The 17,620-nt window shown below is 40.3% G+C and overlaps 1 protein-coding gene across 3 annotated transcripts in view; it reads right to left on the bottom strand.

The window, feature by feature from the left end:
* TENM1 (teneurin transmembrane protein 1) overlaps positions 1–17,620 on the bottom strand; it is a 624,193-nt gene that overhangs the window by 107,363 nt on the left and 499,210 nt on the right. For 2 of the 3 annotated variants that reach the window (XM_068962599.1, XM_068962600.1), the window contains exons 20-21: positions 9,152–9,401; positions 565–585 (exon numbers count right to left, since the gene is read on the bottom strand). In XM_068962599.1, the coding sequence (XP_068818700.1) occupies positions 565–585; positions 9,152–9,401 (271 nt within the window). The remainder of the gene's footprint in view (positions 1–564; positions 586–9,151; positions 9,402–17,620) is intronic. The other variant, XM_068962601.1, reaches the window with a different exon arrangement.

Raw genomic sequence — 17,620 nt, 5'->3', positions numbered from 1 at the left:
TTGAAAGTGAAAGTGAAGTGAAAGTGTTAGTCGCTCAGTCATGCCTGACTCTGTGATTCCATGGACTGTAGCCCGCAGGACTCCTCTATCCATGGGACTCTCCAGGCAATAATACTGGAGTAGGTTGCCATGCCCTCCTCCAGGGGGTCTTCCTGATCCGGGGATCAAACCCACATCTCTTGTCTCCTGCATTGGCAAGAGGATTCTTTACCATCTGAGCCACCAGGGGAGTCCACCACATCAAATCTATTTGAACTTACAGACACTCATCTGTGATATCACCTAAGAAAACACCATGAGATTGGAGGCTTTGCTTTCCCGGGAAGTACTGAACTGTCAACTTTCTCTTATTGTGTTTTCTTTTTGGTACATTCTGATCCTCCAGCAAATTCCACTTAGTGGGGCTCTCCTTTTGGAAAACACTTACCTGAGTTATAACTCCTAAGTTAACATTTACATTATTCCTTTAACCTTATTTAAGAAGTAAAGTTTCCCTATTAGCATTAGCAGGTGATGTCTTAGGCAGGAAGGGGCATTAGGCACCCACCCATGTGATTTGCTTACCTATGTCTGGTATCTCTGTTTCTAGGGTGCACAAGGTATCCACGAATAGCAAGTAAAAGCAAACGGAGAGTCATCAGTATCATCCAACAAGCCAAACTGAACCAGACACACCTATTCCTAACTCAGCTTGTGGTCAGTAAAGGGACTCCATAGCAATCACTCAGTCAGATGGGTAAGCCAAAGTGGACCCAATCCCTCCTGGCTGCTTATCCTAAGATGGCGCCAAGATGACTGAACATCCAGCTTGGTGCCTGGGCTAAAGCTCTAAGGTAGTTTTTTTCAAAAAGTTCTCTCTGGACTGTTTTCATTGGAAGCAGCTGAGCTCTTGCCACATGTGCAGTTTCCTGGGGGCTCTTCCCAGTCATGCCAAATCAGAATCTGGAAGTGGGAGTGGGGCCTAAGAATTCCATTTTCAACAAACTCAGTTGGTGATTCTGAGGCAGAATAAGGCTTAAGAACCCCTGGGCTAAGTTTTGAAGAAGTACCCACTGCAAAGGGTCTAATCATGCAAGTCTCTAACTTGAAAGCCACTTTGTCAAAATGCAAACTCTTTCATTATCAAGTCTATGTACAACAGACATCCCCAACCCAAGCTTAAGCCACTTATATGATTGTAGAGGTGAGATAGGGACATCGCTTGTGCACATTAGCACAAGTATTTAGCAATATTAAACAATTTAACAAATTGAAAGTATAAAACTTTTTTCTTCAACCATGATAGAATGTACTTGGCATCAAAACCACTGCATCAAGAAAGTTCCAATAAAACATCGTTTACATCAAACTACGAGGGCCTTGTGCTGGCTAGCTACTCATGCTCTGAGGGAGCAACCGGGGTGGGTAAAACGGAACTGTCATGTCAGAAACAGCAGAACGCTTCGGGGTCCCTGATCTGTTAACAGCTTGGCACAGGGCACTGCCTTAGGGTATCTTACTCTGGGACGGGGTATGGGTCTTCTCGCCCAGGGAGCACAGTCTGTGTATAGGCCTGACCTTGGGTCAAATCTGCCCAGAATTAAAACGTTATAATCATCTGTGAAATACAGTCATTGCAGTTTTAAAATCCTTTTAAACCTGGCCCTTAGGTCATTTTGAAAATCATGAAGATAACAAATCTTTTTATCTAAACTAGAAAATGTTCTTATTAGTTGGAACATCAGGAAAGAAGAGAAGATAGAAAATGATTTCCTTTGAAGCCATCTGCAACTACTGATTTAACTCTTGTTGAAGAGAATCCTTTTGGGATTTGACTAGGTGGGCGACAGTGACAATCCACTGACTTTTCCGTTTTATGTTATTAGTCACTCCAGTCGTGTCCGACTCTTTGTGACCCCATGGACTGTAGCCTACTAGGCTCCTCTGTCCATGGAATTCTCCAGGCAAGAATACTGGAGTGAGTTGCCATGCCCTCCTCCAGGGGATCTTCCCAACCCAGGGATCGAACCTGGCTCTCCTGCATTGTAGGCAGACTCTTTACCAACTGAGCCACCAGGGAAGCCCCTTCTATTTCATGGGGCCACCTCTAAAGCGTGGGTATCCCCAGGGTTGACACAAAAGATCAAAAGGTAAGGGTGAGGTGATGTGATTAGAAATCTGGCCTCAGGCATTTGAACCTCTTTCAGTTTCCTTGTCTCTAGACACTTGCTTATTTTTGTGGCCTCTGAACTATAGGGTGAAAGTGCTTAAGGCTGGCTCTAATCACTGTTACATGGTTGATTTTCTTGAAGGAACTCGAGTTGTGAACATACTAGAAGGATCTCATTAAAGCATGGTTTCATCTGCCAGAGACTCTCATGGTACAGAACCATGTGTGTGGCTCCAAAAGGTTTTGAAATTCTTAGGTGATGGCAAGGAGTGAGGAGAGGGGGTGGTTTGATTTTCTTGTGGCCACTTCTGATCATGCCAATAATGTCACCGTGAATTTGGGAAGATGTCCCATATTATGCAGAGCAGCTTCTCTCATTAACATCTCAGAGGGAGGAAGAGAAAATGACGGAATTTATTTCCAGTGTGTGACCTTGTTCTGTCTCAGAATTACTTTTAGTTAAAGATTTAGGATTGAGCCACCACCAAAGTCGGTCTGCTGTCTAGCTGGCAATGGACTGCACGCTGAGGTGTCAGTGTGTGAGTGCCTCACAGGCACCTGAGCCCATCAGTGGGCACCACCACCTGGCAACTGACTGACTTGAAGTTTGCCATGAGTTTGGAGGAGAAAGGTATGGAAAGGCAAATCTTTTCAGAGCAAGAAATGCTCCTGATGGTAGGATCTTTAAATCGATCTTTGATTTTGTTCAGGACCTGCAAGATTAAAATGGCTGTCTATTTTTTTTTAATTAAAAACTTTTTACTGAGATATAATTCACATACCCCAAAATTTCACCCTTCGAAAAAGTGCAATTCAGCAGTTTCCAGTAGGCTCATAGAGTTGTACAACCATGGCCATCATCCGATTCCAGAACATTTGCATCATCTTATGAAGAAACCCCGTACCCATTAGCAGTCAGTTCCCATTTCCCCCATTTCTCCAGCCCCAGGCAACCATTCATCTGCTTTCTGTCTCTGAATTTGTTTATTCTTGACATTTCATATACACGACATTAGGTAGTGTGTGGTATTTTGTGCCTGGCTTCTTTCATTTAGCATCATGTATGACCCATTCTTTGTACATTTTGGTAAGGATGTATGACCCATACTTTAGTACATTTCACGGATGGAGAAAAAGGGGTAAGCCAACTTTGGAGTCTCTGGCTCATGACCAGACGTCACGAGAGTTTGCCTGGCCTGCTCTGCGCTGGTTGCAGCACTTTGCTTGTTCTTCATGCTGTTCTTAGCTTCTTCCCTTATCCTTAGTCAGAAAATATCTGATATCGAAGAATGGACTTCCCTGTGTGTTCATCTTCTCATGGGAGTCTTCCTTGGAAGACTGAGTTCCCACTCCTGCCACTTCTTAGAGCTTCCAACTTCAGGAAACCCTCAGTTAAGACTATCCTTCTCATTCTCTGTCCCTTGGCCTTATCATAACTTTCCTGCGTTGTGTTTAGGGCCCTGCTTTCAGCTAGCCATTCGCTTGAAAGTCAATCTGACAAACGAATCCATGCTCGGGGATTAATGATGATTTTAGCTTGATGGATTTTTCCAACACAGGTTCTCGTGTTGGGAACTCTTGGAAAGCCAATGTCTCAACTCAGAGGAATGCATTTCTTAGGGTGGCAATTTGGGCCCCTTGGAAGGTCAGCAAAGATGTTTTGGGTGTGAGGTAAATGGAGCTTTTGGGTGACAATGCTAATACAAGAGACTAAACTGGAAAGCTAACCACCTATTTCATCTATATGTAGTCTGTTTCTCTATTTGGAACTCTAGTGTTGCTGACGAGAGGAAGGCTCTTGGTCATTTTTCAGATATTTTCAGAGCCCTTAAAGTCTTGTGTTCCATTTGTTCCTTCAGCAGAGCTCTGTACAACTTCTACTGTCCCTCATCATGCTAACTGTCCCTAAATGGGTGATATTCCAGTTCTACCCAATCTCCAGGCAAAGACAGGAGTTGAGTCTTAAGAACAATGTAGGAAATATTAACCAGTCACTGTGAAAGAAACAGTAAAATCTCAAGAGAAAATTTTCATGTCACATTGACATTTGTCAAGTCGAAATTACTCAAGGCACCAAGAAGCATTTGGTAGGCTCTTTTCTTTTCTTCCTTTTTTTCCTTTTTAAGGGAAGGACAAAACAAATATCTGGAGAATCACGGCATCTTGAACAATAACAGCATGAGGTTTTTACAAAGAATAAATCATTTCCAGTTATGCTTAATAGATTTGTGAGATTAGAAGATGAGAGGGGAGCAAGAGGATACTCATATTTAAATTCTTACAAAGCACTTCATATGGTGTCTCCTGTTTTATTACCCATGTGAGTTTTAGAAAACTGAAAAATGACTCTGAGGTCACAATCAAAGGAAGATGAAACAGTCATAATTGATGAGAAACAGTTGATGGACTTGGGGATGCTGAGAATGAAGAAGAGAAAGTTCAGGTACCTATCTTAACACTTGTGAAAGCTTCTCAGGTAAATGAGGGAAGTGGCTTCTGTGCTTTAGATGTAAACATTTGCCACTACTGAGTGGATGTTTCATGAAGGCAGATTTTTGCTCAATAGAAGGAAGAATTTTCAACAGAGCATTCCAAAGATGCAGTGGGTTGTTGGGTGAGATAAGTAAGTTTTCTGTTATTGAGAGGGATAAACAAAGTAAAGATGATCAACCGTCAGGGATGCAGTGCACACTACATTTTACCAGACACCTCTATGGACTCTTCTATCACTAAGCTCATAAATCTGTGATATCACTTTTTAGTTACTGAAATATGTGTGTGTGTATGTGTGTTTAAAATTTTAACATGAGAAGCAAAGCACTAGGGATATCTAAACCTAAGCTATCTCATAAATCTATCTTAAAAAAACAAAACTTCACAGAACGTATTTTTGAGACTCCCTCAGGTTTAATTGCATGATCTTATAAGCTTCCCTTCTTTGTTATTGTATCTTAATTTCCCACTGGAAGGAAGCACTAAGATGTATGTGTACAGATGAAATCTGCAGTAAACAGGCAAAGGGATACTACATGCTTAAATAACAAGAAATAATCTTGTTCATCTTGACATGTTGCTAATAATAATGACATAACTGACTGTTTTGTACCCTCCCCATTCAGCCAATGGGGGATCAGCTAGAGGAAATAAATGATCATCCACCAATGAAAATGAAATCACTTTTGAGGTCAGATGAAAGAAACTCAATTGGGGACGGTTTGGATCAGTGGAGCTGAGAGGAAAAATCTATAGTCTGCCAGTCTTTGAAATGTCAAGGGGCATCTAGAATTGTTCAATGTGGCCCAAAATGGAACAAGAAGATGAAAGAGAAGGAAATATAGAAGGGCACCCAGTAGGGGCAAGCTTTATGTCCTCTCAAGATGTCATCAAACACTGGATGGATAACTACACATTTGTGGATCTTAAAACAGGTTAAACTGTATAAGACATGTAAGAGGATGAGGATCCTCTTACATGCTCAAATACTAAATTGACAGTTTTGTAGATACAAAAGTAGAAAACAGAGTAGTTAAGTTATATAATGAATAACCTGACAGATAATGAAGATCTAGAATGTTCTCTATTTTTTTCTGTAACAACTTATTGACAATATTGCTCTTCCACTCAGTTTTAAATGCAACCAATTAACATAGTGACTATATATAGTCTGTGTTTCCAAGGAAACAGATGACTCAACGAAATAAAATGACTAATATGCGCTGGAGGGGGGGAGCGATTAAATTAACTGATTTTAACATCAACCAAAAATTGGTACAAAATGAACTCTCTCTATATATAAAGTAGAATTCAACGAACATTATGGTTATTAAGCTAGCAAAACCACCTTGTGTCAACTTATTTCTCCCAAGAAAGTTTAAACTTGGAAAAGTTATAAAGCAAATATTTGAATTCACCAATCATATGTGAAAGATGCAAAGTGTACAGAATAGACTACTGATCAGGATACTTTTATTTTTAAGTGACTCTAATAAGGACTATACTGGTTTCTGATTAAACATGACAGATAATGTTTGCTGTCATAGACTCGGTTGATGGTTTTGACTATCATCAAATAGGGAGTTACCTGTTAATTACATCTAAATGATCATATCTATATATTTATATTCCATCAGGTTATTTCTCCGATGGCCATTCACAAGAGTGTTGGGAGTAGAGAAGGAAGAATAATTTTTTCTCCTTGAAAGAAATGCAGGGAATCTTAACCATGAGTCTATGAAAGGGCTTCATCCACAGGGATAAGTTGCTAGGGTGGGAGGTGGGAGGTGGAGATATGGGGAGAGAATGAAAATATGTAATGGCTGAGTTTTGTGTGAATGTGTTTATTTCTGGGGGAGAAGGCCCATAACATTCAATAGATTCTCAAAAAGGTCTGAGAACTTAAAGAAAAATGTTAGGAAGAACTGCTGTATAGGATGTCAGCTCAGAAGAGCCAGCTAGGCAGACTCACGCTAAGTGAAAGCCTGGGTGTGTGAGCTCATGGTGTGTGCTCGCCTGTGCCTTTGAAGAGCTGTGGCAGTGAGAGAAAATGGTGTGTCTGAGCCACCAGGGAAGTCAAGAAGGAATAGGGATTGAAAACTACTTCACTCTGTCCAAAACTAAATTTTCCTTATACTGAGAAAATCACTTTGCAATCAGGGTCCAAGTTATTCTATTTTATTCTTCAAATGACTTTGTGTTAAAGGAAGGTCATAAGGTATTTTGGACTAAAATGCAAATTTGTGAACTGTTAAGGACCCTTGACCAAGAGAGAATCTTCTCAATGAATGACAATTGCTCCACCTTAGGTAAATTTGCATTTAAATGACAAGGGAAAGGAGTCTATTTAGCTGGGTTTTCTTTATAGTAATAGTTTTGGTTTTTATAGATAATCCTATGTTTTTTTTTCCTCTGAGAAGGCAGCTATTAATATATAGGAGCTAGTTACATAGGTTTTATAGGGTTGGCTATATGGGGTCAGCCAGACAAGGTCTGTATGCAAGGGCCAATATCTGCATGCCTGGAAACATTCAGATGGTGAATGAATTGTTCAGTGCTCCACCTATGTTTGGCATCCTGTAGACAGAGCATCCCTAGGATTTTGAAGACAATGTAGAATGTTGTATAAAACATTTCCAAATCCAGGCTACGACCATCATGGCCTTCTTCATTGATTTTCCAGTAAGTAGGTGCCCAAAGGGATACACTGCTTGTAATGACAAATCCCAGTGAGGTATGACATCCCAAGGTACATGAACATTTGATTAGGGCAGGGTGCTATGAATTAGTACCTCTTTAGACTCTGTAGATGTGCTTTATCTTTATAAAATCTTAATTTTACAGTCTATTTTTTTTTATCAGTCAAGGGATTTAACAGCTTTTTTCTCTATGACAGCGTTTGCAATTATAATTAAGAAACGTATTAAAACTGGAGTGAATTAATGTGAAAAATGGACGGGGGTTTGGGACTAGAAGAGTTCTCTAAGTAGGTATGAAAGACCCAGTCTGAGAAAAGCGAGGTAGATTCCAAAAGAAAGCACGAGAATTTGAAAACTTTTGAGGAATGTCCTTATATATTCAGATTTCCACGTTTATGTGATCATAAGTGTTAAACGAAAATGACCCAAGACTTTTCATGTGATTTGACTGGTCCTGACTGTGCTCCGTGCATACACGTTGCTCTATCATTGTCTCTATTCTCCCAGTCACTGTTCTTGGTCACTACTTTTTAGGTCACTGAGGTGATGCCCAAGGCAAGAACTGTTTTATGGAAGAGTTTATAGGGTGGCATCAAAGTTTTCTGGAACTTAGGGAAATTTTCAGCCTCATGTCCTGAAGGCATGTGTCAGGGATAAAACTGTCACAACCAATTAGGAGAAGGCTCTATTAGTTTATCCAGGGGTGGGGAAACAGATCTGTTTCTCCCTCTTGGGATGGGAGAGGATGTCTTCCTTTTCTAGGACTCCAGGGGATATATATTTGTGCCTTATATCCTTAGAAACCTGAATATGCATTGGAAGGACTGATGCTAAAGCTGATGTTCCAATACTTTGGCCACCTGATGTGAAGAGCTGACTCATTTGAAAAGACCTTGATGCTGGGAAAGACTGAAGGCAGGAGGAGAAGGGGAAGACAGAGGATGAGATGGTTAGATGGCATCACTGACTCAGTGGACATGAGTTAAGCAAACTCTGGGAGATGGTGAAAATCTTGCCATGGAAAGCTTGCCATGCTGCAGTCTATAGGGTCGCAAAGAGTCAGACACAACTGAGCAACTGAACAACAACAATAATTCTTAGAAAGGGAGAAATAAAGATGATTAAGTTGAGGTCTCTTTAGTTGTTATTTCTGTGTAACTCCAAAATATGAACGACAGTGCCAAAAGGTATGAATTCCTTTCAAATGGTGTCAAAATACTTCGTCCTCTCAAGAAAATTCCTAAAACAGAATGAGAAAGTCTAAAGATGGATGCTTTAATCATTTTTTCCAACGGATCAGAGCTTTTAAGGATGAAAAAACTAATCCTTCTTCAACTGTCGTGTAAACACAGGCAGCCATTTTCCTTTTGATGAACGGACCACTTCAAAAGACTGGACCTGGAGAACTTAGAAAATGTAGTTTTTGGCTCTGACAACACCTCTACCTGCTAGAATCAATACTATGTATTTTTGATCAGTCTTTGTAACGGGCAGAACAGGGGTTGAGTGACTTACCTGAGCACATGACAGAATGGAGCTCCACATCAGTGTCAGGAATGCACTCAGGGAAGGCCACACATACAGGCATGTCAACACTTCCTGGTTCTTCAAAGCAGTGCTCAAAGGTTTCTTCAAGTGGGAGTAGGCATGGTGACCTATGTCTTTGGCCCTATCCCTGCATCTCAGCTCGGTACTACAATATGGCAACTGCATTTTCTGTTCCTTCGTGCAATGCCTCGTCTGTTCCTGTTACCTCATTCTTGCTTTCACCTTATCCACTAAGCAAACACAGAGATTAGAGGAGACTTACCTTAATTCCAAAATACTAACGGAGTTTCCCGAGGGAAATATTCGCCTTACAAAATTGAAGTCACCAACATACACACTACCATCAGGGCCAGAAGCTAAGGCAACGGGAGCGAAGAGTTTGTTGCTGTGGGCGGGGCCATTGCAGTTGGTGCAGGCTACGCTCCTTTGGTGTCCATTACCCATTATGGTTGCTATGACTGGAGGCTGCTGGGAAATGAACATATTTTCTCCATTCCCTTTATGTATGATTCCTAGATCCAAGGGAGAAAGAAGAATTAAAAAAATAACCACACCATATTCTCAGCAATATTTTAAATTCTCTCATTGTTCAAAGCAGGAAGGAGCTTTGGCTTGCTATAAAAGAACCTGAGAGTGAAGCACATCACCCCAGCTTTTGTTTAACTGCACAGCTACAACAAATGGCAGCATAACACTTTGCCTCAGTTTGTCCATCTATGAAATGGGGTAATATACCCAGTCCCTTTAATGTTGATTCTAAATGCCTCAATAAAGCATTTAATGACTAACTTTTAATGATTTCCTGTTCACTTTGGGCTCTGTGAATCATCTGTGGCTGGTTTTTCATCTCTGACTGACTTTCTTCTGATGCCTGGTGCATATCTGTCTGACTTCAAATCACCTGCTCCATACAACTATGAAAAGGGAGAATCAGTCAATTTTAATATTAACCTAGCAAAACACAATCAGAAAGGTAATCTACTTTGGTAAAAAGAAATCATACTACTAGAATGCACTTCAAAGATAAGAGAAAAGCACTTGAATGTTCCACTCTTTTGGACCATATCTCACTATCATCAGTGCAGGAAATAAAAGATACTGACTTACGAAAATGCTGGAAACTACTCTGCAGTCATTTTCTCTGGGAAATCTCATCCATTCTCATGACTTAACTCCCATAGCTCTATGTTGAAACTTCTCTCCTGTCCAGAATTTTCACCTGACATGCCATTTCCTACTACATCTCTTTACTTGGATGTCCCACTGGTACCCCAAACTCAACAAGTTTAAGACTAAACTCAGTAGGCAAAACACTCTCTGACATAAATCACAGCAAGATCCTCTATGACCCAGCTCCTGGAGTAATGGAAATGAAAGCAAAAATAAACAAATGGGACCTAATTAAACTTAAAAACTCTTGCACAATGAAGGAAACTATAAGCAAGGTGAAAAGACAGCCTTCAGAATGGGAGAAAATAATAGTAAAGGAAGCAACTGACAAATAATTGATCTCAAAAATATACAAGCAGCTCCTGTAGCTCAATACCAGAAAAATAAACAACCCAATCAAAAAATGGACCAAAGAACTAAACAGACATTTCTCCAAAGACAAACAGATGGCTAACAAATACATGAAAACATGCTCAACATCACTCATTATCAGAGAAATGCAAATCAAAACCACAATGAGGTACCATCTCACGCCAGTCAGAATGGCTGCTATCAAAAAGTCTACAAGCAATAAATGCTGGAGAGGGTGTGGAGAAAGGGGAACCCTCTTACACTGTTGGTGGGAATGCAAACTAGTACAGCCACTATGGAGAACAGTGTGGAGATTCCTTAAAAAACTGGAAATAGATCTGCCATATGACCCAGCAATCCCACTGCTGGGCATACACACCAAGGAAACCAGAATTGAAAGACACGTGTACCCCAATGTTCATCGCAGCACTGTTTATAATAGCCAGGACATGGAAGCAACCTAGATGTCCATCAGCAGATGAATGGATAAGAAAGCTGTGGTACATATACACAATGGAATACTACTCAGCTATTAAGAAGAACACATTTGAATCAGTTCTAATGAGGTGGATGAAACTGGAGCCTATTATACAGAGTGAAGGAAGTCAGAAGGAAGAACAGCAATACAGTATATTAATGCATATATGTGGAATTTAGAAAGATGGCAATGATGACCCTATATGCAAGATAACAAAAGAGACACAGATATAAAGAACAGACTTTTGGACTCTGTGGGAGAAGGCAAGGATGGGGTGATTTGAGAGAATAGCATTGAAACATGTATATTACCATATGTGAAAAAGATCACCAGTCCAGGTTCAATGCATGAAATAGCCAGTGCACTGGGACAACCCAGAGGGATGGGATGGGGAGGGAGGTGGGAGGGGGGTTTGGGATGGGGGACACATGTATACCTGTGGCTGATTCATGTCAATGTATTGGCAAAAAACCACCACAATATTGTAAAGTAATTAGCCTCCAATTAAATAAATTAATTTTAAAAAAAAGAGAAAGAAAAAAAGGACTGAACTTATTATTTTTCTGTACTGCTCCACCCCCCCAAACCATGCTCTTTCTCCTATGTTCTCTGCTGATCTTCTGAGTGGTATCACCAGACATGTATTTACTCAAGTTGGGAATGTGGGCACCGCTGTGGCTCTTCTTTTCCTCATTCTTTAGCCATAATTAATTACTAAACCCCCACTATCTCCTCAAATATATTAAACCAGTTCCCTGGTCTCTGTTCTTACTGCTGCTGCTTTAGTTCAGTTTTTCTTAACTTCTTAGTTTCTTGGTTTCTGTGTATACCCATCTCCAAACTATTGTCCATATTTCTGCCATAAAGGTTATTTCATGTTGATATATGGCAAAAACCAACACAATATTGTAAAGCAATTATCCTCCAATTAAAAATAAATAAAGATTATTTCAATATGTGGAGTAAAACCTTTCAGTAGTTCCATATGCTCTATGGCAGCAGTCTCCAACCTTTTTGGCACCAGGGGCCGGTTTCATGGAAGACAATTTTTGCATGGACGGGGGCGAGAATGGGGGGTTGTTTGGGGATGATTCAAGTGCATTACATTTACTGAGTTTGTTGAGCAGGAGGCGGAGTGCAGACGTAATGTGAGAGATGGGGAGCTTCACTCCATACAGGAGAAGCTTTATTCGCTTGCCTGCTGCTCACCTCCTGCAGTGCGGTTCAGTTCCTAACAGTCCACACACTGTACTGATCTGTGGCCCAGGGCTTGGGGACCCCTGCTTTATGGCGTAAGGGGCTCATTTCTTATGATTAAGCCATACCTGATTTGTATGGCTTATTTTTATGATGAAGTCCTTCATGATTTGGCTCTTGTCTCCTTCTTTAGTCTCCCCTCTCATTACCCTCTCATTTTTATCCCGAGTTTCAGCTACAGCAAACTATGTACAAGTATTTTCACATGCTTCTGTTCTTCTCTGCTTTTGTGTTTGCCGGTCCCTCCATCCTGAATCCCGTCCTCATTTTGTTTGCTTGGGAAACTCTAATCTATCCTCCAAAGCTCAGCCCAGTTCCCCTTGGCTGCTCTGTCGAGGCAGAATTTATTATTCCCTCCTCTGTGAGTGTGCACAGTTTCTTTTCCATAGCTCTACTATGACACTTGCCACATGTAAGACACAGTTTTCATGACTTCTCTATCTTCCCCATCACAACATGAACTCCTTCCTCTGTCTTACTCTTTTCTGCATTTCAGCGCCAGTCCCTGTGGCCAAGTCATTGGAAGTGCTCAGTAAATGTTGGAAACAGGCTTTGAGTCTCTTGTAGCTTCCTTGTCCAAATCCCAATGATTTTGAGAACCTGCTGAGCCTGGGCAGAAAACCCAAGGAACAAGTACTGCTGTGCTAAACAGCTCAAGTCTGCCCAGAATGAGCCAGGGCAGGTAAAAAAAAAAATCCATGTGGTGAGAAGACATGCCAGTGTGTCAGGCTGTAGCAGCTGACAGCAAATGAATGAATGCAGCTATCCTGTCCAGTCTTATTTTTTCTCCTATGACTCCTGCTATCTATCTCCTTGGACTGCCTGTTATTCTCCCTAAACATTTCCTGAAATGTCTCCCTTGGTTTTCTTCCAACTTTTGGTCCCACAGTTCTACAATAGAAACCATTGATCACTCTGAAATAGGAATGTCACTGGCAAAAATTAAGAGGGTAAAACATGCACAAAGCCATGGCACCAAATATGAACCTGGAAACAGAAATGCCATACTTATATAGCTTTGGATTTCAAATCTCAAGTAATTTGACTTTCTCTCCCAAGGTGATTTCTGGCTATTTTTTTTTTTCCAACATATCTGCAGGAGCAGCTATGAGCTTATGCCCCAACAAATTGCTCTTTTATTGCAGAACCATGAGATAGATATCTTGAGGCTCACTACTTTATTAATTTTATTAATAACTTTATTAGGCAGTGAAGAAATTTCTCAAGATTTAGAATAGTTAATTAAGTTAGATTAATAGGATAGAATTTCATTTCCCCCAAAACACTTAATTGCAGTGTGATCAATATCACAATTTAAATGAATTGGGAGAAAGTGAATGAGAACTGGCATGATAGTTGCACAACATCATTGAAAAGAAATCTCCTGATGGTTGCTCACTGAATATCCTACCAATGAGACTATGATATGTTCTTCAATAAATGAGGAAACCAACTGTTTAGCATGTCAGTATTCCAGCAATGCACTACAGGGTATATCATTCAAAAATATTTCCAATTATTGGCTTGGAAATACCAGATTTGCTATTAACATCTATTTTCACAGATAGATATCCATTTTTTTATATCAATATAATGATATAGTTAACAATTACCTTCAAAATGACATGTTATTACCAGGCTCCTGGCAATTTAAAAACTGAAGATGGCTATTCTAAACCATTCTTCTAAGCCTGCAATTCTAAAACTCCTCTTTTCTATTAGAAAGCCCAGTACTCCATCAAAGAAGAAGAATGATTAAAGGAAATAAAACATAAGGCAATGTACTTTCTGATTACATCTCAACAATTGATGTCTTGCTTTCATGCAAGGTACTAAAGTGCCCGTGTACTGAAATTACCATTCCTGTTTAAAGCTGAAGCAATCAAAACAAAAATGGGCAAACCCCTTTTGTATTGCCCTGGAAAAATAGATCATTTTGAAGGGTGTTTTTGTTGTTTCAAGAATCTGTTTAACCTTCCATTACATAGAACCGGGGCATACCATCTAGCAACAATGATTTAACACCAATTCTTCTGCAAAAGGTTGCTTTGAAAATATTTTGTTTATGTTCCTGGAAATCTTGATCAATTACTGCTGCCTCCTTTCCAGTTTATTCTGCCACACATGCTCATTTTGAAAACAGAATCAAATGATCCAGAGACTACACACATTATTTATAGAAGGCCAACTTCCTGCTAAGGATTGGGTGTCTTGTTTACAGTTAACAAAGAAACCCCACTGGCTGGGGGCCTGTGGCATATTTTCTCCCTCAAGTTTTCCTTTTCTCTGCCAAAAAGTCAAGTCTGTTGTATAATAATTTAAGCATACTTCTAAACACACGACTCATATCCTCCTGTTACCTTGCTCAGAACTTCTTTTGAAGCTTATAAATAAGTTTGAAATAAAATTCCCCTTGGAAGCCAGCGGGTGGTGCTTTATACTGATTTCAAAGAAGAAACCATTTTTCAGGCTTATGAACAACAAGGGACACAATAAATATTTCTCTTAGGACTTGATTGAGAGGATATAAACACAAACTGGGAGACATGCCAATGTGATCAATGGAAATTTACCTTCCCTCCCAGTAAAACCATTTGCCAAAAAACTACTGGCTTATCTTGGAGGTTAAGTTAAAGGAAATTCTTGATCTATTTCAGACAGATGACTACACCCAATTACCCAATTAGAACCCTGGATAGTTTTTTTCTAATAATTTTAAATACTCAACTGGCATAATTTTAAAGAACTGATTTATCTTACAAGAAATAAATATGTACTCTCTGCAATCACTAATAAGATGTATTTTGAAGGAATAATATTGAAAAACGCAAGTTCCCAGTTGGTTTCCTTTGTTAATCTCAGTGAAAATAAGAACCATTTTGATATATCAGACATAATATTTGGAAACAATGCTCCACAACCAATGGCTAATTGTCAGGTAAATACAATTGCTGTAACTGAAATGACAAATGGTCTGAAAACACTGCCTGCTAGAAACTACCCACTGCATAATGATTTTGGAGGCAAAGAAAACCTGCAGAATTGAATGGCAGCAGACATCCAATTTAATTACAGGTGTCTTTTTAACCAGTGAGAAGAAATTGGGGGAAGATAGATTCTTGTTTCTAATCTGCTATCTGTCTCAGATCAAAAAAGCAGGGTGCCTAAAGAGTTAGGCTCTGGCCTTAATCAGTCAGAAAAGACTGCCTGACCTGCCCGGGGAGAGTGCGTTGCTTTCTAATTGGTCCTCTCAAAGCTGCTCCTTCACACTCATCATTCCTGCTTCTAAAACTGCCTTTGTGGGTAGGATTTAGACTCCCAAAATGTCCCAAGAGAGGTGCTGGTGTCCAAGGGCAGGCTGAAAGGCAGTGGCAGTGCTGGCTTCAGCCCTGTTTCCTGGCAGGCATGACCTGTCCTATGTGTGTGTATTGTGTGCCTACAAATGAGTTGATAAAGATAATATCAACTCACCCTTTTCAGCACCAGGGACCGGTTTCATGGAGGACAATTTTTCCAGGGACTGGGGGGAGAGGGTGAATGGTTTCAGGATGATTCAAGCACATTATATTTATTGTGCAACTTTATTTCTATTATTATGACATCAGCTCCACCTCAGCTTATCAGGCATTAGATCCTGGAGGTTGGGGAGCCCTGGATAAATGAACAAATCTTCCTTTAAATAAGTCTGTCTTAAGTAAGGTTTCTTTCTCAGGATAAAATTCTCAGAAACAGACAAAGTAGATTTAGCGGGGCTGGGGTGAGTACCAGGGATCTTTTGGAGTGATAAAAATATTCTAAAACTCTGTGGTGGTGACAGTTGCAGAACTCCACACTTTACTAAAAATTATTGAAGTGTACACTTAAAATGGGTGAATTTTATGGTGTATAAGTTATACTTCAATAAAGCTGTGAAAAAGATTCTCAGAAGTAACTTGATACCTATTACCTTAAACATGAATTACTGGTGGATTAGAGGTGGAAAGAACACATTTGTGGAAATCAGGGGTCCCCCAAAGCCAACTTTCTGAATGGCTTCCATCTGTTCTGAATTTTTCAGCCTCCAATGGTAAGAGAATATAGGACTGGGAGCACACAGCTGGGGACTGGCTCGATTGAGGTCATTCCCACTTTGTGTTTAATGTCAATGACAGGCATTTGAAAGAGACAATCCATACCAGCCAATAAAAGTGAGTGGAAAAGAAACGGCTGCTTAAAATGTCAAACTCTTTCAAATCAAAACAAAAAACCTAATAATTTAATAACTGGCATCTGCCCTTTTATTTTTATACTTTTGAAACTGTGATTCTCCTTTTGACAACAGAAAAAGGGTTGACATTTTATATCTGTGCCTGAATCTTTGCTCTTAAACAAACAAACAGTTGGAAGGGGAATTCACAGTCTTCCTTGAAAGAGGGGAAGGACATGTAATGGGAGGCATATGGCAGTGGATTCCTTCACCTTCCAGGGTCCTACACTGGAACTCTGGTAAGTGGTCTCAGGCTATGGTTGAAGCAAACCTGGTTAGCTTAGGTGATCAAAAGTTCCCAGCCTGTGGGGCTGGTCGGCTTGGCTGATTCAACTACAGTGCACATGAATAAGACCAGAGGTGTGGTTATAAAATGGATCTCTTCGCCTTAGTCAGTTTATGGCCTTACAAGAGAACCCTGCCTTAGCTAGCTGTTTCCCAAAGGTCAGATAGATACAAGGATGGAAGCGTATAGTTGTCTCAGTACGTTCGTGTCTCCAACAAAACATCCTACTAAAGGCTGCTCAGAATCTGCCTCTTTAGATGAAAACGAATATGATTTCACAATGAAAACTTACCAGCAGATGTTCAAATGATGCTGGGTGGAAACACCAATGATAGGTTTCCCAGCAAAAGGAGGTGAAGGAACTTGGATGAAGCCTTTATAACCAGGGGAGCAAAATCAGTTTGTCTGAGAGAAGCATGGGCTAAGGGCCACCTGTGGTCTCTTCTGATTTAACATCGAAATTACAAACGAGGTGACAGTGACAGCAGGGAATGTGGTCCAAAGAAGGCAAAGGCTGAAGATGAGCATGTATGGATTTTCACTGCTTGACCTGGTTTTCCTAAGTCCAGGACTCAGGAGGCTTAAAACTAAGTGAAGTCCAGAGCTGTACTCTTTCCCCAGATTCTTTCTCTTCTTCTCTGTGTTCCTCCTACCTCTTTCACCACTATCCATTGCTATCCCTTTACTCTATACCTTGCTTCTTACTGCATATACTGACATTTATATGGATTAAAAAAAAAAAACAAAACTGGTGTAGAGAGAGTACATGGCTCTGGCCACTTACTGTGAGCCCTGGGGGAAAGTCATGTGACTCAGCCTTGGATTCCTGACCCTCTAAATGAGGATAAGGCCACACTGCAGAGTTGTTGTGTTTAAAATGGGACAGAGTTCACTAAAGCCTGTTGAAAACTGTACGACACACATGATTCATTAATTCTAAGAG

This window comes from Capricornis sumatraensis, chromosome X (assembly GCF_032405125.1).
Source record: "Capricornis sumatraensis isolate serow.1 chromosome X, serow.2, whole genome shotgun sequence".
Classification (NCBI taxonomy): Eukaryota; Metazoa; Chordata; class Mammalia; order Artiodactyla; family Bovidae; genus Capricornis; species Capricornis sumatraensis.
Note: the sequence above shows the minus strand (reverse complement) of the source record. Positions and strands in the feature narration are given on the sequence as shown.